This window comes from Somniosus microcephalus, chromosome 12, assembly GCF_052327205.1.
Source record: "Somniosus microcephalus isolate GS21.2 chromosome 12, FLI_Smic_1.0, whole genome shotgun sequence".
Taxonomy (NCBI): domain Eukaryota; kingdom Metazoa; phylum Chordata; class Chondrichthyes; order Squaliformes; family Somniosidae; genus Somniosus; species Somniosus microcephalus.
The window spans coordinates 3,626,601-3,653,063 of record NC_140998.1 but is presented as its reverse complement, the minus strand read 5'-3'; the positions used below and the strand labels follow the sequence as shown (position 1 = coordinate 3,653,063).

Genomic DNA, 26,463 nt, shown 5'->3' with positions numbered 1-26,463 from the left:
CAGGGCAACCGGCGCTGGGGACAACCCGTTGACGGCGAACAGTTCCAGCCGCTGGCTGAATCTCCTTGGTCTCCCTCGCTCGGCTCTGTCTCTCCCGCTCGCTCGGGCTCTGTCTCTCCCTCAGCGGCTTCCAATCGCGCCTCCCAGCCCTCTCGCAGTCCGGTCCTTTCCTCCCCCGGCTGCAGCTGAGTTCTCCGCGGTTTCTTATTTTTATTTCTTCCCGCGCCTTACGATCCCGGTCGCAGTGCCTCGCGGCCTCGGTAGCTGCCCGGCCTTTCGCCGGTCGCGGTCGAGCTGTCTCACGACGCTGTTGCGTCTCCCAGCCCGCTTGTAGCCCGGTCTCTCACACCGGCTGCGTTCCCGCTGGTAGCCCGGTCTCTCACACCGGCTGCATTCCCGCTTGCACCGCGGCTTCCATGCCCCACGCTGCCCCAGTCTCAGCGCCTCTGGGCCCGACTTCTGTCCGGCTCCTTTCCCCCCGACCGTGGTCGAGTTCACCGCCCTTCCTCCGTTCCTTTTTTTTTTATTTTCCCCCTACTCACAGTCAACGTGGCCGACTTGCTTCTCGTGGCTGATCGGCTCACTCACCACCGTGGCAGAAGGGACGATCACTGCCTGTTGCTGATGGAAGGCTTCGTGTCTGAATTCTCCCTTCTTCCTTGCTCTGCAGACTCGAGTCTTCTCTCAGCAGAATGACGAGGGCGGGTGCCTCCTCTCGACGCTCGTTAACTGCTTCGGATGTATCGCTGCCGCAGGGTAAGATCGAACTCATCGCCACTGTAAAGTCTGTGGGTTATATGGTGAATTAATACACAGACTACAAGAGTAACTTTAACAGGACTTTACTATTCGAAGGTCAGGGCGAATCTGCCCAATAAATCCTTACACAGCACTTATATACCGGTGTGGTCACCACCGGTATTACAGTATACAGTAGCCAAGATAAAGTAGTGCAACCCTTAAAATAGTTCTCTTAAAGGTGGAACGTTACATACACTACAAATAGATAAGGGGGAACCAGTGGATGTGGTGTATTTGGATTTTCAGAAGGCACTCGATAAGGTGCCACACAAGAGGTTATTAAACAAAATTAGGGCTCATGCGATTGGGGGTAATATACTCGCATGGATTGAGGATTGGTTAATGGTCAGAAAACAGAGTAGGAATAAAAGGGTCATTTTCGGGTTGCAGGCTGTAACTAGTAGAGTACCGCAAGGATCAGTGTTTGGGCCTTGATATACCTATCAATTCCTCCAATAAAAGGCGAAGAGTTACGAAGGTGACTAAAGGTTTTTATTGACTAAATAACAGCCCACTCTCGTGGGTGATCCGATCCAAGCAGGAGGAATACCAGCCAGTCGCTCACCTTTATACCTGGCCTGGTGGGTGGAGCCAAGGCGGAGTCGGCAGTGGTCATCCCAGGTATAGCAGTGTGGCAAGAGGCGACCTCGTACCGTGATACAATAGTGGTCAGTGATACAGTTATAACGAACAGTGGTGAACAGTGCTAACGATAGTGAACGTGGTTTACCACATTCACCCCTTGTTTAGAATTAAGTCCGGCGGGGTGAAGTGTACTACCAATTCTGGTAGGTCAGTCTGTCCGGAGGCTTCGTAAGCCTCTCCGATCGCCGCAGCGGTGGTGTTGCCTTATCCGGTGCTGGTGCCTTATCCGGTGTTGATGCTGGTGTTTGCGTGGTCGGCGAGGGCTCGTGGGGTTCCGGCATGCCGTCTACCTGGACTGAGGTTGGGGGGGGTGGTGGCGGTGTTTCCGGATCGGCTGAGGGTGCGAGGTCTCGTAGGGAGACAGTGTCCTCCCGCCCGTCTGGGTACGCCACGTAGGCGTACTGGGGGTTGGCGTGCAGGAGGTTCACCCTCTCGACCAGGGGGTCCGTTTTATGGGTCCTCACGTGTTTCCGCAGCCAGACCGGCCCCGGGGCGGTCAGCCAGGTTGGTAGAGTGGTTCCCGTAGTCGACTTCCTGGGGAAAACGAACATTCGTTCATGGGGGGTGGTGTTAGTGGCCGTGCAAAGTAATGACCGGATGGAGTGCAGCGCTGTCGGGAGGACTTCTTGCCAGCGGGAGGTTGGGAGGCCCTTAGACTTTAAGGCTAAGAGGACGGCCTTCCATACCGTCGCGTTCTCTCTTTCCACCTGACCGTTACCTCTGGGGTTGTAGCTGGTGGTCCTGCTTGCTGCAATACCTCTCTCTAGGAGGAATTGCCGGAGTTCCTCGCTCATGAAGGAGGAGCCCCGGTCGCTGTGTATATAGTTCGGGAACCCGAACAAGGCGAAGAGGGCATTCAGGCACTTAATGACCGTGCTACTGGTCATGTCGGGGCAGGGGAAGGCAAAGGGGAAACGGGAGTACTCATCAACGATGTTGAGGAAGTACACATTACGGTCAGAGGACGGGAGGGGCCCCTTAAAGTCGATGCTCAGGCGCTCGAAGGGGCGGGTGGCCTTGATCAGGCTTGCTCGGTCCGGCCTATAGAAGTGCGGTTTGCACTCCGCACAGGTCTGGCAGTTCCTGGTCATGGTCCTGACCTCCTCGATGGAGTAGGTCAGGTTGCGGGCCTTAATGAAATGGTAGAGTCTGGTGACTCCGGGGTGGCAGAGCTGGTCGTGGAGGGTCTGAAGCCTATCGATATGCGCGCTGGCGCATGTCATTCGTGAAAGGGCATCAGGGGATTCGTTCAGCTTGCCTGGCCGGTACAAGATCTCATAATCGTAGGTGGAGAGCTCGATTCTCCATCTCAAAATCTTGTCATTCTTGATTTTGCCCTTCAGCTTGTTATTAAACATGAAAGCCACCGAACGCTGGTCGGTGAGGAGGGTAAATCGTTTGCCTGCCAGGTAGTGCCTCCAGCGCCGTACTGCCTCCACGATCGCCTGGGCCTCTTTCTCGACCGACGAATGTCGGATCTCGGGGCCCTGTAGGGTCCTTGAGAAGAAGGCCACTGGCCTCCCCTCCTGGTTTAGGGTGGCGGCTAAGGCGAAGTCGGAGGCGTCGCTCTCCACCTGAAAGGGGATGGACTCGTCCACTGCGTGCATCGTGGCCTTGGCTATGTCTCCCTTAATGAGGGAGAAGGCCGCGCACGCCTCCTCCGTGAGGGGGAAGGAAGTGGCTTTCAGGAGGGGTCTGGCTTTGTCCGCGTAATTGGGTACCCATTGGGCATAGTAGGCGAAAAGCCCCAGGGTTCTCCTAAGTGCTTTAGGGCAGTGGGGGAGGGGTAGCTCCATGAGGGGGCGCATTCTTTCTGGGTCGGGGCCGATGATTCCGTTCTCCACTACGCAGCCGAGGATGGCAAGGCGCGTGGTGTTAAACACGCATTTCTCCTTATTGTAGGTGAGGTTCAGCCGTTGGGCCGTACGGAGGAATTTCTCCAGATTCGCGTCATGTTCCTGCTGGTCGCGGCCGCAGATAGTGACGTTATCTAGGTAGGGGAATGTAGCCTGCAGTTCGTTCTGGTCAACCATCTGGTCCATCTCCCTTTGGAAGACCGAGACCCCATTAGTGACACCGAAGGGGACCCTAAGGAAGTGGTATAGGCGCCCATTCGCCTCGAAGGCGGTATACTGGCGGTCCTCAGGGTGGATAGGGAGTTGGTGGTAGGCCGACTTCAGGTCGATGGTCGAGAATACTTTATACTGTGCAATCTGATTGACCATGTCAGATATGCGGGGGAGGGGGTATGCGTCCAGCTGGGTATATCTGTTTATGGTCTGGCTGTAGTCGATGACCAGGCGGTTTTTATCGCCGGTCTTTACGACTACGACCTGGGCACGCCAGGGGCTGCTGCTCCCCTCGATAATGCCCTCTTTCAGGAGGCGCCGCACCTCAGAGCTAATGAAGGCTCTGTCCCCGGCGCTATACCGCCTGCTTTTGGTAGCGACGGGTTTGCAGTCAGGGGTAAGGTTAGCAAACAGAGAGGGTGGCGGGACCTTGAGGGTGGAGAGGCTGCAGGTGTTACGCGGTGGGCGGTTTAACGTTTGCTGGTTGTTGACTGTGAGTGGGGGGAGGGGTCCACCGTATGCTAGGGTTACGCTTTGGAGGTGGGATTGGAAGTCCAGCCCTAGTAGGACGGCAGCGCAGAGATGGGGGAGGACGAGGAGTTTAAAGTTTTTATACTCCGTGCCCTTAACCGACAGGGTCACGACACAGTAGCCGCTGATGTCCGTGGCGTGGGACCTCGATGCCATCGAGATTCGGCTGCGCGTTGGTAGGACAGAGAGGGAGTAGTGGCTCACCGTGTCTGGGTGGATGAAGCTCTCCGTGCTTCCGCTGTCGAACAGGCAGGTCGTGGCGTGGCCGTTCACTTTGATGTCCATCATTGACTTGGACAGATGGTGCGGGCGGGCTTGGTCCAGGGTGACGGAAGCTAGTGTGTAGCTGAGCGAGTCGTTGTCATCTGCGGGCGAGGCGGTCGGGCGTGGTGAGTAAAATGGCGTCTCCCACGAGGTAGGGCCCCATGAGGCACTATTGGGGTCGGTTGCCTTAATCAAAGATGGCCGCCCCCATGACTCATGTGTGGGGATGCTGGCCTCAGTTGCCCTAAACAAAGATGGCCGCCCCCATGACTCATGTGTGGGGATGCTGGCCTCAGTTGCCCTAAACGAAGATGGCCGCCCCCATAGTTCGCATGCGGCACTGCTGGCCTCTGAGAATCCGCTCCTGCAGGCCTTGGAGAAGTGGCCTTTCTTCAGGCAGGTTCTACATATGGAGTTCTTGGCTGGGCAGCGCGACCTCGGGTGCTTCTCCTGGCCACAAAAAAAACAGCCGGCGGCCCGATCGCGGATGCCCGATGTCGGGGCCGGTGCCGGGGGTGGCGGGGCCGGTCGGGTCCGGGACGCCGACGCAGAGGTAGGTCCCGGGGGCGGCGCTGGGAAGGGTGCTGTGGTAGGGGTCGGGCCCGAGTCCCAGGGTCGCGAGCAGTACCTGGTGAATGCTTCCTGATCTTGGTGGGCCACTTCCAGGGAGATAGCGAGGGCTTCAGCTTTTTCCATGCTGAGGTCTTTAGCTTCCAGCAGTCTTTGCCGTGAGTACTCGGACCGTAGGCCTTTCAGGAATGCGTCGCGGATATTATCTTCAGTATTTTCGGCTGCCGACACCGATTTAAAGTCACAGTTCCTGGCGAGTGCATATAGCGCCTGTGAGAATTCGGCTACTGATTCTCCTGGCTGTTGCGGCCGTGATCTTAGGAGGTGCCTAGCGTACATGTAGTTTACCGGGGTCCGGTACTTCTGTTTCAGCAGGTTGATGGCGGTCTCGTAGGTAGTCATGTCCTCGATGAGAGTGTATACTCTCGGGCTCAGTTGTGCCTGCAGGACACTTAGTTTGGATGCCTGAGGGACGCTGGATTCTCTCAGGTATGATTCGAAGCAGACCAGCCAGTGTTTAAAGTCTGCGGCTGAGTTTGCTGCTCGTGGGTTCAGGTCCAGGTACGGCGGTCTGAGGGCTCGCAGCCAAGCTGGCTGGTGTGGCTGTGCTCCTGGGAGCTGCGCTGGTGGCTCCTCCGCCGGTTGTGACTCGTTGTCGGACATCATTAAATTTAGTCAATAAAATTGATATACCTATCAATTCCTCCAATAAAAGGCGAAGAGTTACGAAGGTGACTAAAGGTTTTTATTGACTAAATAACAGCCCACTCTCGTGGGTGATCCGATCCAAGCAGGAGGAATACCAGCCAGTCGCTCACCTTTATACCTGGCCTGGTGGGTGGAGCCAAGGCGGAGTCGGCAGTGGTCATCCCAGGTATAGCAGTGTGGCAAGAGGCGACCTCGTACCGTGATACAATAGTGGTCAGTGATACAGTTATAACGAACAGTGGTGAACAGTGCTAACGATAGTGAACGTGGTTTACCACAGGCCTCAGCTATTCACAATCTATATTAATGACCTGGATGACGGGACCGAGTGTAATGTATCCACGTTTGCTGACAACACAAATCTAGGTGGGACAGTAAGCTGTGAGGAGAACACAGAGGGGGAGAAATTGGGTATAGCCCCGCTTGGGGCGCTAGAATTGGCGCTGCGCAAATTGTATCGCCAGGTGCAACTTATCGCCACCTCGAGCGATATTGGGTTGCATCGCCCCTAAAGGTGATTGCGGCGTAAAATCAGGCGCTGCACGGGACTCCTAAGGCGCTAACCTGGCGGCGCTACTCAATACCTGGGCGGCCGGGCGCAGCGCAGGTGCTGTCAATAATCGATGACCACGAGACATGCTGGCGCCGGCCAGCTCTTAAAGGGACGGGTCATTTAGGATCAGCAGCCACACTCATCGCCCTGTAGGCCTCAAAATCGGCACTGTGCATTCTGTGGCGTTACAAACTTTGACCAGATGGAGAGGGTGAGGCAGAGAGCGGAACGCTTTACCGATGGGGCATTGGATGCTTTGGTTGGTGCAGTGGAGCGCCGGCGAGCAGTGCTGTACCCCGACAATGGCAGGAGGTCTCATCAGAACGAGTACCGCAGAGCTTGGAGGGAAGTTTCTCAAATAGTCAACTCCAGCAACGTGGCGCCCAGGACTTCTGTGCAATGCAGGAAGAAGTTCAACGATCTCACTCGGGTCGTTAGGGTGAGTGGCTTTTTGGCAATCTTCTTCATCCCTCCATCTGCACCTGACTTTATGGCCAGAGGATGCGCGATGCCCCAATGGCCATCTGTCAGCCAGCACCCATGGCCCTTTCTGGGAACGCACATGCACATTCAACTCAGGGCATACTGTAAGGGCTGTTCCACCATGGGGGGCATGAGATGACAACTCAGGGCATACTGTAAGGGCTGTTCCGCCATGGGGGGCATGAGATGACAACTCAGGGCAGCATGTTTCATCACTTCCCGTCCTTTCTCCTGCAGGCCAAGCTGGCCAGGAACCGGAGGGAACAGATTCGTGCCGGAGGAGGCCCTCCTCAGCTGCAGACACTGACGGACCTGGAGGAAAGAGTCCACCAGATTGCTGGAGGCCGGATGAGTGGTCCTGTCACCACTGGAGCTGCCGACCCCATTGTGCACAGCGATGGTAAGGTCATCACCTTTTTAAACTGTCTCCTTCCACTTGTTCCCCCCAGCAGCATGCTTTTTCACTCTGGACCCATGTCAGAGCATTGCAGCAATCATGCATCTCTTGCTGCCACCCTGTCCTTTCGCTAAAGCCACTCTTCAACCTCCCTGCTTTCAGATGCTGCATCACCAGCTCGGGAGCCGGGTCATCAAGCTGCCAGGGACACTGACACCGGAGGCGACGAGCAGGAGGAAGCCGGACCATCTGTACTACCCTCAGGCGAGCCAGCCCATCTGCAGACTGGGAATAGTGCTTCCCTGGAGGGGAGCGGGGGGGATGGCTCTGAGGAGGAACCAGTTGCAGGAACCAGCGGGCTCCAGCAATGCAAGGGGGGTAGGGAAGCTCGGGAGCCGTCTCCCCGGAGGGCGAGTCAGGCCACGATGACTGCTGCACAGAGCGCAGAAGAGGTGCGTTCCCTCGCAGAAATGAGCGCCCAGGCTTGGCTCAGGCACACTGAGCTGATGGCTGCAGTGGCAAGGATGCCTGAATCCAAATAGGCACTGGCAAGGAGTGTGCAAGACTTCGGGGCAGCACAGGAAAGGAGTGCCCAGGGCTTCGGTACATCACTGGAAAGGAATGTCCAGGGCTTGACCGAAGCACTGGCACCTGCCACGCAAGTGCTGAGTGCTGCCACGCAGTCACTCGCTGGCCTCATGCAGAGGCAGATTGAGGCCACGCAAGCATTGACTGCTGCCACCCTCGATGGATCAGGCAGGATTACCAGGGGCCCTTGCAGCACCACAGCAGGCCAGCAATCTGTGGACCAGCCGATTGGTGCGCATGCTGCGTTGCTGCCCCGTCAGAGTGCCAGTGTGTCGGCCGACCACGGAGCTGCTGTCCGCTCTCAGGATGTCAGCATTCCTGATGCCACCGCTGGCACGTCTCCACTGCAGCTGCCATCACCTGCAAGACAGACTGCTTCCACCCATGCCCAATTGGAGCAGTCAGCATCCGGGCCCTCCAAGCCCAGAGTCCGTCCAGGCCGTCCCTCAGGGGCATCTGCGCTTTCGGACAGTCAGCAGGCGTCCCCCAGCCTTCATGCAGCCACTGGGGTCCCATTACGGAGGAGCTGCAGGAAGGGAAGGGGCCGTTCTCGCAAGAGAAGTAGATCACCATCAAAGGGGCAAGAGTAGAAGGTGCTGCTGAGACGTCTAGAAATCAAGGCTGTGGATGCTGCTCTGAATGTTAGTAATGTTTTGGATAGTCTCCCGGGTGTGCGAGTTAGTTTGTTAGTTAAGCTCTCTGTTGCTATTGCTTTGTCATGTTGGAAGGAAGCACATTTTTCAAAATAAACAAATTATTTTATTGACATTGGCCATGTCTGCTATTTACATTCATACTGGCCTTCATAGGCTTTGGGTTATCCGAATGGTTCCATTCCTGGTCTTCGATTGGCACCAAGCATTCTGTGAGAGGAGCCTAGAACCGACTCCTTATCAGCCTCTGACGGACGGCCCTTCCAGTTTCTGGGACCCTCCCGTCTTGGTCCTCCTCCTCCTCTTCCTCCTCCTCCTCCTCCTCCTCCTCCTCCTCCTCCTCCTCCTGCTCCTCCTCCTCCTCCTCCTCCTCCTCTTCCTCCTGCTCCTCCTCCTCCTCCTCCTCCTCTGCTGGTCCTTCAATGTCTGGTGGCATTGGCTGCGTCCGTAGGATAGCGAGGTTATGGAGCATGCAGCAGACAACGACGAAGTGGGAGACTCGCTCTGGTGAGTACTGCAAGGCGCCTCCCGAATGGTCCAAACAGCAGAACCGTTGCTTCAGCAGGCCGACTGTGTGCTCCACAATGTTCCTCGTCGCCTGATGGCTGATGTTGTAGTGCTCTTCTGCAGGGGTGCTGGGCGACCGGAGCAGGGTCATCAGCCATGGGCACAGAGGATAGCCCTTGTCGCCGAGAAGCCAGCCTCCTGGGTGAGCCGGGGCCTCGAAAAGGTCAGCGACTGAAGTCTGGCGCAGGATGAATGCGTCGTGGCTGCTGCCTGGGAACTGAGCATTGACCGCCACAGACCAGCTGCACATTTAAGGAGTGGAACCCCTTGCGGTTGCGGAAGTCCCCAGGATTCAAAACAGGCGCCCGCAAAGCCACGTGCGTGCAATCAATGAAGTCTGCTATTGCCGCGAAGCCCTCTGCGCGCTCCCGCTGCTTCTCTGGTGTCACAGTGAAGGAGATGTACTGCCGCCACCTTTCAAACAGGGCATCTGTTACTTGCTGGATGCAGCTATGCACCACAAACTGGGAGATGTTGGCAATGTCCCCAGTTGCTGCCTGAAAGGAGCCGGTCGCATAGAAATTCAGTGCTACTGTAATCTTGACAGCCACCGACAGAGAGGTCCTGCACCTTATCTGCGGCTGAAGATCTGCCTGAAGCAGGTGGCACAGCTCAGTCACCACCTCCTTTCTGAATCGCAGCCTCCTAACACACTGCTCCTCCGACATGTTGAGGTAAGAGAACTGCTGCCTGAATACCCTGGCAGCGTAAGGTCTGGTGTGGCGACGTCTGTTGGCCCTCCTCCGTCTGGCCATTCCTGGCCCTCTCTCCCTCCGTCTCTGTGCCCTTTCCAGATGGTTGAGCAGCAGGATGTTCCCCTCCAAAGCAGCCCCCATAATATTGGTAACAAGAAATTATACAGGGTGTAAACGCTCACCAGCAGCAGGGTGATGGTCTGAAGGCTGAAGGTCCTCTGGCAGCGCTGGGTCACAAGTGATATGGCTCTCTGAGTGCAACTCTGTGAAAATCTCAAAGAAGTTGTGCTCCCAAAATGGCTGCCACTTTTATACCAGTGCAGTCCCCTTTAAAGAGCGCCCCCCTAAGCCCGAGAGCAACTGGGGAACGTTCCAGTAAGCTGTCCTTATTAGCGCCAGGCGGAACGAAGGGGCGCACCACTGAATTTCCGGTCCGGGGTGCCAAAAAGGCGTTGCACACTGAAATGACGTCATGATCTGCCTGCGCCCACGAGCAGGTGCTAAGATTTAGCGCCGGCGCTAAAACCCACTCAATATGGCAAGAGGCGCTGGGTTCACTGCGCCCGGTCGAAAATTGGCTAACGCCCCACTTCTTGGCCTCTTTAGGCGCTAATCGCTGGCGCTACCAACTGAATTTCTCCCCCAGAGTCTGTAAAGTGATATAGATAGACTAAGTGAGTGGGCAGTAAGGTGGCAGATGGAGTATAATGTGGGGAAATGTGAGGTTATTCACTTTGGTAGGAAGAATCCAAATACAGAATATTTTTAAACAGTGAGAAACTTTCAAATGTTGGTGTCAGAGGGACCTGGGTGTCCTCGTGCAAGAAACACAGAAAGCTAGCATGCAGGTACAGCAAGCAATAAGGAAGGCAAATGGCATGTTGGCCTTTATTGCAGGGGGGTTGGAGTATAAGAGTGAGGAAGTCTTGCTACAATTGTACAGGGCCTTGGTGAGACCACACCTGGAGTACAGTGCACAGTTTTGGTCTCCTTATCTAAGGAAGGATATACTTGCCTTGGAGGCGGTGCAACGAAGGTTCACTAGATTGATTCCTGGGATGAGAGGGCTGTCCTATGAGGAGAGATTGTGTAGAATGGGCCGATACTCTCTGGAGTTTAGAAGAATGAGCGGTGATCTCATTGAAACATACAAAATTCTGAGGGGGATTGACAGGGTAGATGCTGAGAGGTTGTTTCCCCTGGCTGAAGTGTCCAGTGTTCTGTCCGTGTATAATAAGACACAGACTGCAGGAGAACGGTACAACAGGTGTTTACTCAACGTGGCTCACACTGGAACTGATCTGTACAGATTACTACTCAGTGCGATATACAGGTGTGGTCACTGCCGGTACTGCAGTATACATGAGCAGTAAAAGATAGTTCCCCACTTAAAGGTACATACATTACAATTCCTCCCCTTTTAGAGTAACAGTACCATAACACTCATTTAACAATTAAATATCAAACTAATTACAATTAACACTTTTAACATGCAACATTAGCTGAAAATAGTCTATATATATTCAGCCTTTGGGGAGGCTTCCTGATCCTTTCTGGATAGCGCCTTTCCCGAGTGTCTTGCTCTTGGTGCGGAGGTGATTCTGGCCCCCTGTCGTCGGTTGGTTCATCAGCTTCCGATGCTACTGTTTTTGGGGTAGATGCGACCTGTACGTCGGGTTCATCACCAGGTACGTATGGGCGAGGCATGGGGTCGACTTGTTCCTGTGACTCTAGGATCTGGTCAGCATGGCATCTCACGATGCTCTCCCCAACGTCCACTGTGTACATTAGTGGCCCCTGCCGTGTGCATATCGTTCCTGGCTGCCATTTTTCTGTTCGGTAGTCGCGGGCCAAGACTGGTTGCCCTACATTGAAGCTCCTTGTTGGCTTCTCCTGGATGTGCTGGAATTGCTTACTCTCAACATCTCTTCGTACGTTTGGTCTGAGCAAATCCAGGTGCGACCTTAACCTTCGGTTAAAGAACATCATGGCTGGGGCCTGGTTGGTGACTGCATGTGTCGCATTCCAGTAGGCGAACAGGAAATTGTCCACCTTGTGCTGCAGCGGAATGTTGTCATTTGTACATAGCCTTTATTGCCTTCTTAAAGGTTTGTACGAACCTCTCAGCCAATCCATTTGTGGCTGGATGATACGGGGCGGATGTGTAATGCCTTACCCCATTCTTTTTCAAGAACCTCCGGAACTCTTCGGACACAAATTGTGGTCCGTTGTCGGAGCAAATCTGTTCTGGCAAGCCGTTCCTGGCAAAAATGGTCCGTAGGACTGCAATAGTTTTCTCCGTGGTGGTGGAGGGCATTTTGATGACCTCAGGCCATTTCGAGTGCGCATCCACGGCTATTAAAAACATTGAGTCCATGAATGGACCAGCAAAATCAATATGCACCCGTTGCCATGGAGATGAGGGCCACTCCCATGGGTGTAGAGGGGCCTGTGGTGGTGCATTTTGGACTTTCTGGCATCCTGAGCAGTTCTTGGTCAGGTCCTCGATTTGTTTATGGATTCCCGGCCACCACACATAAGCCCTGGCTAGGCTTTTCATTTTTACCCCTCCCAGATGACCCTCATGAAGCTCATTGAGCACTCTATCCCTTAACTTGGGTGGAATTACCACTCGGGATCCACACATCAAGGTCCCCCGGCACACTGACAGCTGTTCTCTCCTTGTCGAGAATGCTGGCAACAGTGAGTTGCCATGTGCTGGCCATCCCTTCACCGTCAAATCATATACCCGAGACAGTGTCAGGTCATTTCGGGTTTCCTTTTCGATACAAGCGTTAGTTACCGGTAGGTATTCAACTATAGTCGAATGGAATATTTCGACAGGATCCACTGCTGGTGCTTCCTCCGCAGCAGGCAGTGGCAGGCGTGATGGCCCATCAGCATTTCCATGCTGTTTCGTGCCCTTATATTCAATCTCATAGTGGTGCGCCCCTAGAAAAAGTGACCATCTTTGTAGTCGTTGCGCAGTCATCACCGGAACGCCCTTCTTCGGATTAAAAATGGAGACAAGAGGCTGGTGATCAGTCAGCAAGGTGAATTTCTGCCCGTGCAGATAGTGATTGAACTTTTTCACTCCCCACACTAGGCTGAGGGCCTCCCTGTCAATCTGGGCATAGTTACGCTCGGCTGAGGTTAGTGATCGTGACGCAAAGGCTATTGGCCTCTCTGAGCCGTCCGAGAATTTGTGCGACAGCACCGCTCCAATGCTGTAGGGTGACACATCACATGCCAACCGAATTGGTAATGCCGGGTTGTAATGGGCCAATACCTCTTTCGATGTGATTAGTGTTTTGCTCTTCTGGAAAGCTCGTCTACATTCGTCACTCCACTTCCATGGCACCCCAGTTTGCAGTAGGGTGTTCAGTGGGTGTAGTATTGTAGACAAATTTGGCAAGAACTTATGGTAGTAGTTTACCAGCCCGAGGAACGACCTCAGTTGTGACACATTTTCCGGTGCTGGAGCCTTGACTACTGCCTCAATCTTCTCTGGGGACTTATGTAACCCCTCTTTATCGATAATGTGGCCACAATACGAGATCTGTTTTCTATAAAACTTGCACTTGGGGCGGTTAGCTCGGAGCCCATATTCCTGCAATCTAGTGAGCACCTGCTCCAGGTTGGCAAGGTGATCACTGTCATTTTCGCCCGTGACCAGGATGTCGTTCAAATAACACTGGGTCCCTGGGATCCCTTGCAGGACTTGTTCCATTGCCCTCTGCCAAATAGCCGGAGCTGATGCTACCCCGAATACCAGCCGGTTGTATTGGTAGAGACCTTTATGGGTGTTGATTGTGAGGTATTTTTTTGATGATCAACATCCTGGGGGTTACCATTGACCAGAAACTGAACTGGACCAGCCACATAAATACAGTGGCAACAAGAGCAGGTCAGAGGCTGGGTATTCTGCGGCGAGTGTCTCACCTCCTGACTCCCCAAAGCCTTTCCACCATCTACAAGGCACAAGTAAGGAGTGTGATGGAATACTCTCTGTAGTGATCAATAGCATGTCATTCTATAGTGGACACTAGGTGGAGCCGTAGAGCTGTATATAGCTGTATGTATATAAGACTACACTACCCAGCTGTATAGATATTAAGACTAGGCTACCCACAAGGCAACAGTCAAGATGGCAGCCTGCACACAGGAGCACACATGCAGCATCTCTACAGATACTGTACCTAGGGAATGTGTACTGAATAAATGACTAGCTAGAAGCTAGCTGTGTTCATAATAAGAATGTTTAGTTATTAATGAACATAACATGGTACCAGGGTGGTGAAGATCTGCTGAAAATTGTGAAAAGCGACATGGAGAATTTGAATCCACCAGAGCGTTTGAATCTCGAGGGAAATGTCGACTACAATTGGCGGATTTTTAAACAACAATTCGAACTCGACATTGCAGCCATCGGATTCGGTACGAAGCCAGATGCAAGGAAGATAGCGTTGCTGCTTACGGTTGCAGGCCCACAGGCGATAGAGGTATTTAATACATTTGTATTTAATCCAGCGGAGAACAGAGAAAAATTAGAAGATGTGCTAAAAAAAATTGATGCTCATTGCTCTCCCAAAAAGAATGAGACGTATGAAAGATACATCTTCCGTTCTCAGACACAGCAACAAAATGAGACTTTTGATAGCTTTATAACTGATCTGAAACTGAAAGCACAGACATGTAATTTCTCTGAGCTCAAAGCATCCATGATTCGTGACCAGATTGTGTTTGGTATTCATGATAAAAAAGTCAGGGAACGTCTGTTGAGAGAAACCGAACTAAATTTGGAAAATGCGGTGAAAATATGCCAAGCCAGCGAGCTAGCTCGAAAGCACGCGAAGACTTTCAGTGAAATCAATAATGATGCGATTGTAATGAGTGATAATGCTGCTGTCGGTTCTGTGTCCTACAAGGGGAAGAAACGTGGGCAGAACAGAAATGAAAAGCAATCGGAGGATGAAATTTTTAATTGTAAACACTATGGTTACAAACACCAGTTAAGACAATGCCCAGCGTTTGGAAAAATGTGCACAAAGTGTAATGGAAAGAATCACTTTGCCAAACAATGCTTTTCAAAAGTAAAAACAATGAAAGGGCAACAAGCTAATGTGATTGAGGACACTGATTTAAGTGAGACATTTTTTGTAGGAATGGTGTCATGTGACAATATCAAAAAAGATACAGAAAATGTGCAGCCCTCAGAAATGGACAATGCTGAACATAAAGTCAATGCAGTAAAAGTGGACAAATGGATGATCCCACTGCAGATAAATGGAGCATTAGTTACATTGAAACTGGACACTGGGGCAAAAGCAAACTTAATCAGTATGAGTGACATAAAAAATATGAAAGAAAAGCCCAAAATACAGAAAAAGTCAGAACTACTGAAGAGCTATAATGGACAGAAAATAGATAGCTTAGGTATATGCAGACTTAAAGTGACAGTCAAAGACAAAGTGCATCATCTCATGTTTTCTGTTGTGGCTGAAAGACTTGAATCGATACTAGGTGACAAAGCTTGTGAGGACTTAGAACTGGTCAAGAGGGTCTACCGTATAAACTGTGCCATAAGCAGACCAGATGACTCAGGTGATGAAGCAGAGAGCCCATCAAGGATGAAAAGGCCAAAGAGTATCCATGTCTTCAAAAAGCCTAGTTTCTCCAAGAAGAAAGAAAAAGACTTTAAGGTCAAAGAGAAGCCAAAGGAAGAAAAGTACAAAGAGGAAAAACACAAGGAGAAAAAGTCCAAAGATATAACCACAGCAGATGTTGTTAAGCAGTGGAAAGAGAAAAAGAAAAAGAAGAAGCCTGCACCAGAGCAGGAAGCAGTTCCGATGGATGCTCCTTCTTCCCTCAGGCCAATCTTTGGTGTTCCATTAGCCGAGGCTGCTGAGAGGACTATGCTGTATGATGGGATCCAGCTGCCAGCAGTTTTTCGAGAGTGCATTGACCACATTGAGAGTTATGGCATGAAGAGTGAAGGAAACACTGAAACCCTCTCCAAGCAAAGATCGCAAGGAGACCTCGATCTATACAAGAGCAGATTGATGACAATGCCGCAACTGCATCTTGTCATTCACCGCCAGAACAATCTCATGAAGACACATCAGACTTACCCGTGTTGAGAAGATCCACACGTGAAGTAAAAGAGCCTGATAGACTTAATCTTTGAGTACAATGTAAAGCTTTGAAAATGTGTTGACTGTTTTGAAAATGTTTATGTTTATAGAGCACTAACAAAAGTGTTACTGATATTATCTTTATTGTTTTCTTGAAAGTTGATTGATATTGATTTTGTTAAACCTCAAAGAAAGGGGGATGCAGTGATCAATAGCATGTCATTCTATAGTGGACACTAGGTGGAGCCGTAGAGCTGTATATAGCTGTATATATATAAGACTACACTACCCAGCTGTATAGATATTAAGACTACATTACCCATGAGGCACTAGGCTACCCACAAGGCAACCGTCAAGATGGCAGCCTGCACACAGGAGCACACATGCAGCATCTCTACAGATACTGTACCTAGAGAACATGTACTGAATAAATGACTAGCTAGAAGCTAGCTGTGTTCATAATAAGAATGTCTAGTTATTAATGAACATAACACTCTCCACTTGCCTGGATGAGTGCAGCTCCAACAACACTCAAGAAACTCGACACCATCCAAGACAAAGCAGCCCACTTGATTGGCACCCCATCCACCACCTTAAACATTCACTTCCTCCACCACCGGTGCACCGTGGCTGTAGTGTGAACCATCTACAAGATGCACTGCAGCAACTCGCCAAGGTTTCTTCGGCAGCCCCTCCCAAACCCGTGACCTCTTCCACCTAGAAGGACAAGGGCAGCAGGCGCATGGGAACACCACCACCTCCAAGTTCCCCTCCAAGTCATACACCATCCTGACTTGGAAGTATATCGCCGATCCTACATCGTTGCTGGGTCAAAATCCTGGAACTCCCTCCCTAACAGCACTGTGGGAGTACCTTCACCGCGGACTGCAGCGGTTCAAGAAGGTGGCTCACCACCACCTTTTCAAGGGGCAATTAGGGATGGGCAATAAATGCTGGCCGTGCCAGCGACGCCCACACCCCGTGAATGAATAAATGTATATGTTTTGAAGTTCCACGTTCCCATTTTTCAATTCTGTTGTCACAATTCTCCATATCACTCAGATCCACCTTCTCCCCATATCCCTCAACCACACTTACCCATCTTCTCCAACCCCAGGAATACTGCTCTGGGCCCCTCGAGAAAACCCAAAGCCGCCCCTGCCCTTGGCGTACCACCATCTGCTCCGACCTCCACCCAGACTCGCCTTTGGCGCGATTCCCAGAGCGGCCTCCTACCGCGCTCACTTTCTCCCGCCCGCCGTGGTCATTGACGGGGGCTGGGAGCTGGGGGCTAGGGTCTGGGGGCTGGCACGGGGCTGGGGGCTGGGGGCTAGGATCTGGGGTCTGGGGGCTAGGGTCTGGGGGCTGGGATCTGGGGGCTGGGGGCTAGGGGCTGGGGGCTGGGGGCTTGGAATGTTTTTAACTCTCTCTCTCTCTCTCTCTCTCTTTCTCCCCTTCCTCTGTCTCCCGTCACCTTCTCTTCTCCCTCCTCTCGCCCTCTCACTCCCCCTCTGCCTCTTTTTCTCTCTTCCTCCTTCTCTTTCCCTTTCCTTGTCTTCCATTCTCTCTTTTTCTTCCTCCCTCGCCCTCTCTCACTCTATTTTTGCCTGTCTCTATATTTCTCTTCCTTTTTCCTGATATCCCTCCCTCTCCCTTTCTTTCCCATTCTCACACCCTCTGTCTTTCCATTGCTCTCTCTCTCTCTGTCTCTCTCTCTCACCCTCTCTCTCTCTCACCCTCTCTCTCTCTCCCTCTCTCTCTGTCCCACTCTCTCTCTCTCTCTCTCTCTGTCTCTCTCTCTCACTCCCTCTCTCACCCTCTCTCTCTCTCACCCTCTCTCTCTGTCCCTCTCTCACTCTCTCACTCTCTCTCTCTGTCTCGCTCCCTCCCACTTTCCCTCCAGGTGTGCGTCTAGACCGAGTGCGAGGAGGACGTCAGAAATACAAACGGCGAATCGATGCGGAGACCAGCTCGTACCTTGCTCTACAGCTGCCCACCCCAACCAAGAGGCCACGTAACTATTGATGTAGACTGGACAGTGAAGTGGGCACCGACGCTACCCCAGAGAAACCATTGGCAGCCCTCACACACACCTGTACAGATAGAGCCCGTCCCAGCACAAAGCTTCAGCTCTCACAGACTGGCTGCTACTAGCAGTGTGTCCACTGACCCCTGACCGTCTGACCTCCGACCCACTGACCACTGCCCCACGATCAACTGACTGCTGACCCACGATCAACTGACCGCTGACCCACTGACCATCGAACCACTGACTACTGACCTGCTGACCCACTGACCAATTGATCCACTGACTGCCAGACCACTGACCACTGACCCCCCATCCCACGGCCACCACAGTGTGCACCAATGGGATTGAGTTAATATCTGGTGTCAATTCATAAACTGAAAAGCAACAGTCCGTACAGAACAAACGTTCTTTCACTGCAGCATACGGCTCGAGTCTGCAATAAACTGGGACAGTGAAAACATTGGCCCAGAAATTCGGGTAGGGGGCTTCCCGCGGGTGCAAGCCCCCAACCTGCACTTACCTTGCGCGCCGGCAGTTGAGCTGTAGGGCCCCGTGGAATTCCGCTCCGGGGCCTGGCCCAGCTGCCGGCGCGCAGTGCTTGCGTGTCCCAGGGGCGCAGTTAGTTCGATGCATCCCCTGGGACCACATGGGCCATGGGCAGCCAATCGGAGCAGAGAATGCTCCATTCACAAGTCTTGACAGGAAGAGCTGTCAAGACTTATAAATACTACGGCCCCAAAATAGCAGTAAAACTTCAAATAAATTTTTTTTTAAATCACATTTTTTAAATAAACTATAAATTACATTAAATAACTATTTTAAACAATAATTTAAATTTTTGAAAAAAATAATTTTATATTCTAATGGGGCTAAAAAAAAACTTACCTTGCTTTAAAGTATTTAAAAATAATAAACCTGTGGAAAAAATGTTTACATTTTAATTAATTCACCACTTACCTTGTGAAAAGCAGGCCTTACGCCTGCTTTTTAAATTTCTAAATTCTAAAGACTTACCCTCACGGAAAAACCTGTAAAAAAAAAGGTAAGTTCAAAGCGCACGCGCAGACTCCCCCGCGCACGCGTTCGACCTCTGAACCCCTGCTTTCAGAGAAACGGAAGATCCGGTTTCCCGCGCATGCGCAGTGCATGCAGGAAACCGGCACTTCTATCGGGCCTACGGGTGAGTACGCCGTGCGTACTCACCCGTGGAGACCCGAATTTCTGGGCCATTGATCTAACCCGTGCTGTACCTGCCCTGGGAGTGTTTGATGGGACAGTGTAGAGGGAGCTTTACTCTGTATCTAACCCGTGCTGTACCTGCCCTGGGAGTGTTTGATGGGACAGTGTAGAGGGAGCTTTACTCTGTATCTAACCCGTGCTGTACCTGCCCTGGCAGTGTTTGATGGGACAGTGTAGAGGGAGCTTTACTCTGTATCTAACCCGTGCTGTCCCTGCCCTGGGAGTGTTTAATGGGACAGTGTAGAGGGAGATTTACTCTGTATCTAACCCATGCTGTACCTGCCCTGGGAGTGTTTGATGGGACCAAAGAGGAATTCTACTCCAGCCTCGAACAATCCCTGTCCCGAATCCCAATGAGTGAAAAGCTGATCCTCCTTGGCGACTTTAATGCCAGAGTTGGAAAGGACACAGACCTCTGAGGAGGTGTGATCGGTAGAGAGGGGGTAGGGAAAGCCAACGCCAATGGTATCCTCCTCCTGATGAAATGCTTAGTACCTTGTTCCGTCAGGGAGACAAGTACAAGGTTTCATGGCAACACCCTCGCTCCAAGCACTGGCATCTGCTGGACTACGTCATCGTCCGAGCGAGGGACCTCAAAGGCATCCGCATCACCCGCGCCATAACAGGAGGTGATGACTGCTGGACAGACCACCGCCTAATCCGCTCTGTCATCTCCATCAATGTAGCCCCAAAACAGCGGCGGTAACAGAAACAATGCCGCAGGAAAATCAACGCTGGAGCACTCACAGACCCTGCTAAGAAAGCCCTATTCAGCCTGCACCTCACAACCAACCTGATGACTCCCAGTGATGCAGAGACACAGAGTGCCCACAGCGTCTGGTCTGCACTCAAGGCCTCCATAATCAGCACCTGTGAAGAGACGCTCGGTCACTCGACCAGGAAACACCAAGACTGGTTCGACGAGAATGACCAGGAGATCCAGGAGCTAATAAGCCGCAAGCGCAAGGCATTCCTGATCTGGAAACAGCAACAGAACTCGAGAGCAAGAAAGCAGCTCTACAGACGCATGAAGGCCGAGGTCCAACAAAAAACTCGCGACTTAAAGAACAGATTGTGGGTGGAGAAAGCGCAGGAGATCCAGCTGCTAGCTGACAACCACGTCATGCGTGGATTCTTTAGCGCAGTCAAGACCACCTACGCTCCCAGCACCCAAGGTCCTATCATAGAAACATAGAAGATAGGAGCAGGAGTAGGCCATTCAGCCCTTCGAGCCTGCTCCGCCATTCAATGTGATCATGGCTGATCATCCAAATTCAGTACCCTGTCCCTGCCTTTTCCCCATATCCCTTGATCCCTTCAGCCTCAAGAAACATACCCAACTCTTTCTTGAATATATTTAATGAACTGGCCTCCACCCACCGCCCTCTGTGGCAGAGAATTCCACAGGTTCACCACTCTCTGGGTGAAGAAATTCCTCCTCATTTCAGTCCTAAATGGCTTACCCCTTATCCTTAGACTATGACCCCTGGTTCTGGACTCCCCGGCCATCAGAAACATCCTTCCTGCATCTAGTCTGTCCAGACCTGACAGAATTTTATAGGTTTCGATGAGATCCCCTCTCAATCTTCTAAACTCCAGTGAGTATAAGCCCAATCGACACAATCTCTCCTCATACGTCATTCCTGCCATCCCAGGTATCAGCCTGGTGAATCTTCGCTGCGCTCCCTCCATGGCAAGAACGTCCTTCCTCAGGTATGGTGACCAAAACTGCACACAATACTCAAGGTGCGGTCTCACCAAGGCCCTGTACAACTGCAGCAAGACATCCTTGTTCCTGTACTCGAACCCTCTTGCTACGAAGGCCAACATACCATTTGCCTTCTTAACCGCCTGCTGCATCTGCATGCTTACCTTCAGCGACTGGTGCACAAGGACACCCAGGTCTCTTTGCACTTCCCCTTCTCCCAATCTATTGCCATTCAAATAATAATCTGCCTTCCTGTTTTTGCCACCAAAGTGGATAACCTCACATTTATCCACATTATAGTGCATTTGCCAATCACCCAACCTGTCCAAATCGTACTGGAGTTTCCCGACATCCTCCTCGCAGCTTACCCTCCCGCCCAGCTTTGTGTCATCTGCAAATTTGGAGATATTACATCCAATTCCCTCGTCCAGACCATTAATATATATTGTGAACAGCTGGGGTCCTAGGACCGATCCTTGCGGTACCCCACTAGTCACTGCCTGCCACTCGGAAAACGACCCGTTTATTCCAACTCTTTGCTTTCTGTCCGCCAACCAGTTCTCTATCCAAGTCAATACCTTGCCTACAATCCCATGTGCCTTAATTTTGCACGCTAATCTCTTATGCGGGACCTTATCGAAAGCCTTCTGAAAGTCCAAATACACCACATCCACTGGTTCTCCCTTATCTATTTTACCAGTTACATCCTCAAAAAAATTCCAGTAGATTAGTCAAGCATGATTTACCTTTTGTAAATCCATGTTGACTTTGTCCGATCCTGTCACTGCTTTCCAAGTGCTCTGCTATTACATCTTTTATAATAGACTCTAGCATTTTCCCCACTACCGATGTCAGGCTTACCGGTCTATAATTCCCTGCCTTTTCTCTACCACCTTTTTTGAATAGTGGGGTAACATTAGCTACCCTCCAATCCATGGGTACCGTTCCAGAGTCTATCGAGTTCTGGAAGATGATCAGTAATGCATCTACTATCTCTAGGGCCACTTCCTTAAGTACCCTGGGATGTAGACCATCAGGCCCTGGGGATTTATCGGCCTTCAGTCCCATCAATTTTCCTAACACCATTTTCCTACAAATACTGATTTCTTTCAGTTCCTCGCTTTCATCAGACCCTATGTTCCCCGACATCTCTGGGAGGTTATTTGTGTCCTCCTTTGTGAAGACAGAACCAAAGTATGCATTTAGTTGGTCTGCCATTTCCTTGTTTCCCGTTATAAATTCCCCTGATTCTGACTGTAAGGGACCTACGCTTGACTTCACCAATCTTTTTCTCTTCACATATCTATAAAAGCTTTTACAGTCAGTTTTAATGTTTATTGCAAGCTTACTCTCATATTCTATTTTCCCTTTCTTAATTAATCCCTTTGTCCTCCTTTGTTGAATCCTAAACTGCTCCCAATCCTCAGGATTATTGCTTTTTCTAGCCAATTTATATGTCCTCTCCTTGGATCTTATGCTATCCCTAATTTCCCTTGTTAGCCACGGTTGAGTCACCTTTTTTTGTTTTATTTTTATGCCAAACTGGGATGAACAAATTCTGCAGCTCATCCATTCGGTCTTTGAATGTTTGCCATTGCCTATCCACCGTCAACCCTTTGAGCGCCATTCCCCACTCAATCCTACCCAACTCGCTCCTCAGACCATCGTAGTTTCCTTTATTTAAATTGAGGACCCTTGTCTCTGAGTCAACTGCGGGCCAAGAACGGAGAGGTACTCATCAAGGACAGGGAGGCCATCAGTGCCCGCTGGAAGGAGCACTTCGAAGATCTCCTTAACCGAGACTCTGTCTTCGACGCGAGTGTCCTCAACTCCATCCCGCAGCATGCTACCCGCCACCACCTCAGCACAACCCCAGCCTGGCATGAGGTTGAAAAGGCCATCCGACAACTGAAGAACAACAAGGGCTCAGGAGCAGATGGAATCCCCGCCGAGGCACTAGAGCATGGCGGAGAAGCACTATTGGCGCGAATACGTGAACTCATTTCTCTTATTTGGAAGGAGGAGAGCATGCCAGGGGATCTCGGAGATGCCGTAATCGTGACCATCTTCAAGAAAGGTGACAAGTCCGATTGCAGTAATTACAGAGGAGTTTCCCTGCTGTCTGCCACAGGGAAAGTCATCGCAAGAATCCTTCTCAATCGCCTTCAGCCAGTGGCTGAAGAGCTCCTCCCACTAAGGGGCACAATGGACGTGATCTTCACCGTGCATCAACTGCAAGAGAAATGCAGGGAACAGCACCAACCACTATACATGGCCTTCTTTGATCTCACAAAGGCCTTCGACACTGTCAACCGTGAGGGATTACGGAGTGTCCTCCTCAAATCGGCTGCTGTCAAAAGATTGTCACCATCCTCCGCCTGCTTCACGACGACATGCAAGCCGTGATCCTGACCAATGGATCCACCACAGACCCAATTCACATACGGACCGGGGTCAAGCAAGGCTGTGTCATCGCACCAATGCTCTTCTCGATCTTCCTTGCTGCAATGCTCCATCTCCATCTCACCCTCAGTAAGCTCCCCACTGGAGTGGAGCTAATTTACAGAACAAACGGGAAACTGTTCAACCTCCGTTGCCTCCAGTCCAGATCCAAGGTCGTCCCATCCTCTGTCATCGAATTACAGTATGCAGATGACGCTTGCAGCTGTGCTCACTCTGAGGTCGAACTCCAAACCATCGTCAACACCTTCACTAAAGTGTATGAGAGCATGGGCCTTGCACTAAACATCCGTAAGACAAAGGTCCTCTACCAACCTGCCCCCACCACACAGTGCTGCCCCCCAATTATCAAAATCCACGACAAGGCCTTGGACAACGTGAACCACTTTCCATACCTCGGGAGCCTACTGTCAACAAGGGCAGACGTCAATGACGAAGTCCAACACCGCCTTCAGTGTGTCGATGCAGCCTTCGGTCACCTGAGGAAGAGAGTGTTTGAAGACCAGGACCTCAAACCCAGCACCAAGCTCATGGTCTACAGGGCAGCAGCGATACCCGCCCTCCTGTATGCCTCAGAGACATGGGCCATGTACAGCAGGCACCTCAAAGCACTGGAGAGGTACAACCAATGCTTTCTCCGCAAGATCCTGCAAATTCATCGGCAGGATAGGCGCACCAACGTCAGTGTTTTCGCTCAGGCCAACATCCCCAGCATCGAAGCTTTGACCACGCTCGATCAGCTCCGATGGATGGGCTACATCGTCCGCATGCCCGATACGAGACTCCCAAAACAAGCGCTCGACTCGGAGCTCCGACACGGCAAGAGAACCCCAGGTGGGCAGAGGAAACACTTCAAGGACACCCTCAAAGCCTCCTTGAAAAAGTGTAACATCCCCACCGACACCTGGGAATCCCTGGCTCAAGACCGCACAAAGTGGAGGAGAAGCATCCGGGAAGGCGACGAGCACCTCGAGTCTCTTCGCCGGGAGCAAACGAAAGCCAAGCCCAAACAGCGGAAGGAGTGCACGTCAACCCAAGCACCCCACCCACCCACCCCTTCAACCACCGTCTGCCCCACCTGTGACAGAGACTGTAGGTCCCGCATTGGACTCATCAGTCACCCGAGAACTCAGTTTTACATAGAAACATAAAAGATAGGAGCAGGAGTAGGCCATTCGGTCCCTCGAGCCTGCTCCGCCATTCAATGAGATCATGGCTGATCATCCAAATTCAGTACCCTGTCCCTGCCTTCTCCCCATATCCCTTGATCCCTTTAGCCTTAAGAAATATATCCAACTCCTTCTTGAATATATTTAATGAACTGGCCTCCACTGCCCTCTGTGGCAGAGAATTCCATAGGTTCACCACTCTCTGGGTGAAGAAATTCCTCCTCATTTCAGTCCTAAATGGCTTACCCCTTATCCTTAGACTATGACCCCTGGTTCTGGACTCCCCGGCCATCATAAACATCCTTCCTGCATCTAGTCTGTCCAGGCCTGACAGAATTTTATAGGTTTCGATGAGATCCCCTCTCAATCTTCTAAACTCCAGTGAGTATAAGCCCAATCGACACAATCTCTCCTCATACGTCATTCCTGCCATCCCAGGTATCAGCCTGGTGAATCTTTGCTGCACTCCTTCCATGGCAAGAACGTCCTTCCTCAGGTAAGGCGACCAAAACTGCACACAGTACTCAAGGTGCGGTCTCACCAAGGCCCTGTACAACTGTAGCAAGACATCCTTGTTCCTGTACTCGAACCCCCTTGCTACGAAGGCCAACATACCATTTGCCTTCTTAACCGCCTGCTGCACCTGCATGCTTACCTTCAGCGACTGGTGCACAAGAACACCCAGGTCTCTTTGCACTTCCCCTTCTCCCAATCTATTGCCATTCAAATAATAATCTGCCTTCCTGTTTTTGCCACCAAAGTGGATAACCTCACATTTATCCACATTATAGTGCATTTACCATGTTTCTGCCCAATCACCCAATCTGTCCAGATCGTACTGGAGTTTCACAACATCCTCCTCACAGCTTACCCTCCCACCCAGCTTTGTGTCGTCTGCAAATTTGGAGATATTACATCCAATTTAGTGTGGAAGCAAGTCATCCTCGGTTCCGGGGGACTGCCTAAGAAGCAGAGTGTAGAGGGAGCATTACTCTGCATCTAACCCGTGCTGTACCTGCCCTTGGACTGTTTGATGGGACAGTGTAGAGTGAGTTTTACTCTGTATCTAACCCGTGCTGTACCTGCCCTGGGAGTGTTTGATAGTACAGTGTAGAGGGAGCTTTACTCTGTATCTAACCCGTGCTGTACCTGCCCTGGGAGTGTTTGATGGGACAGTGTAGAGGGAGCTTTACTCTGTATCTAACCCGTGCTGTACCTGCCCTGGGAGTGTTTGATGGGACAGTGTAGAGAGAGCTTTACTCTGTATCTAACCCGTGCTGTACCTGCCCTCGATGTCTGACGTGACACCCTCGATGGTGACTAGCAGAGTTTTGAGAGTGAAGGTGCTGTTGCCTATTGTGAGGGTGCTCACAGTTATACGCCAGCACTTGCAATGTGACGTGTTTGCTGTTCAGGGCCTGGATGCCAAGGATATTTTCTCTCCCTTGCTGCAGTGAGTAAGATCGTGTCTCACCTCCTGGTGGCAGAGCCAGAGAAGATTTACGCCATGCCAGACCCCACTGTCCCCGAGACCGACATCAAGGCACTGACCACACTGTGTGACCTGGCTGACCGGGAGCTGGTGGTCATCATTGGCTGGGCGAAGCACATCCCAGGTAAGGAGTAGTCTGCCAGCAACTGGTGAGAGCTTCATCCCGTAATACCCGTCATTCCCAGCGTGGCACAGACCACTGGCCATGTGTGGCCTCACCTCCGCAGAAGAACATAGTCTCCATGTAGAATACTCTCCTTTAGCTAGGTAAGCCTCTTGTATACAGGGCTCCTCAAGTGTGTGTGCCACGATCAATTGTTTTTTCATTGGTCCCATTCCCCTCCTCAGTGTCTGGTCCACATGTCCATCACTCTGTGTGAGAAACCTCCTGATCACAGTCCAAAATTTACCTTTTGCTAGGTTGAACCCATGTCCCCTTGTTCTACTCTCATCAGTAGTGTTTGATGGGACATTGTAGAGGGAGCTTTACTCTGTATCTAACCCGTGCTGTACCTGCCCTGGGAGTGTTTGATGGGACAGTGTAGAGGGAGCTTTACTCTGTATCTAACCCGTGCTGTACCCGCCCTGGGAGTGTTTGATGGGACATTGTAGAGGGAGCTTTACTCTGTATCTAACCCGTGCTGTACCTGCCCTGGGAGTGTTTGATGGGACAGTGTAGAGGGAGCTTTACTCTGTATCTAACCCCGT

At 51.6% G+C, this 26,463-nt stretch overlaps 1 protein-coding gene across 1 annotated transcript in view; it reads left to right on the top strand.

Moving 5' to 3' along the window:
* The window catches only part of LOC147108988 (estrogen-related receptor gamma-like), a 161,842-nt gene extending 135,952 nt beyond the window's left edge, over nt 1–25,890 (top strand). Inside the window, exons 3-4 of the mRNA XM_086004162.1 lie at nt 17,562–17,672; nt 25,718–25,890. Of these exons, the coding sequence (XP_085860288.1) occupies nt 17,562–17,672; nt 25,718–25,890 (284 nt within the window). The remainder of the gene's footprint in view (nt 1–17,561; nt 17,673–25,717) is intronic.
* The last annotated feature ends 573 nt before the right edge of the window (nt 25,891–26,463 follow it).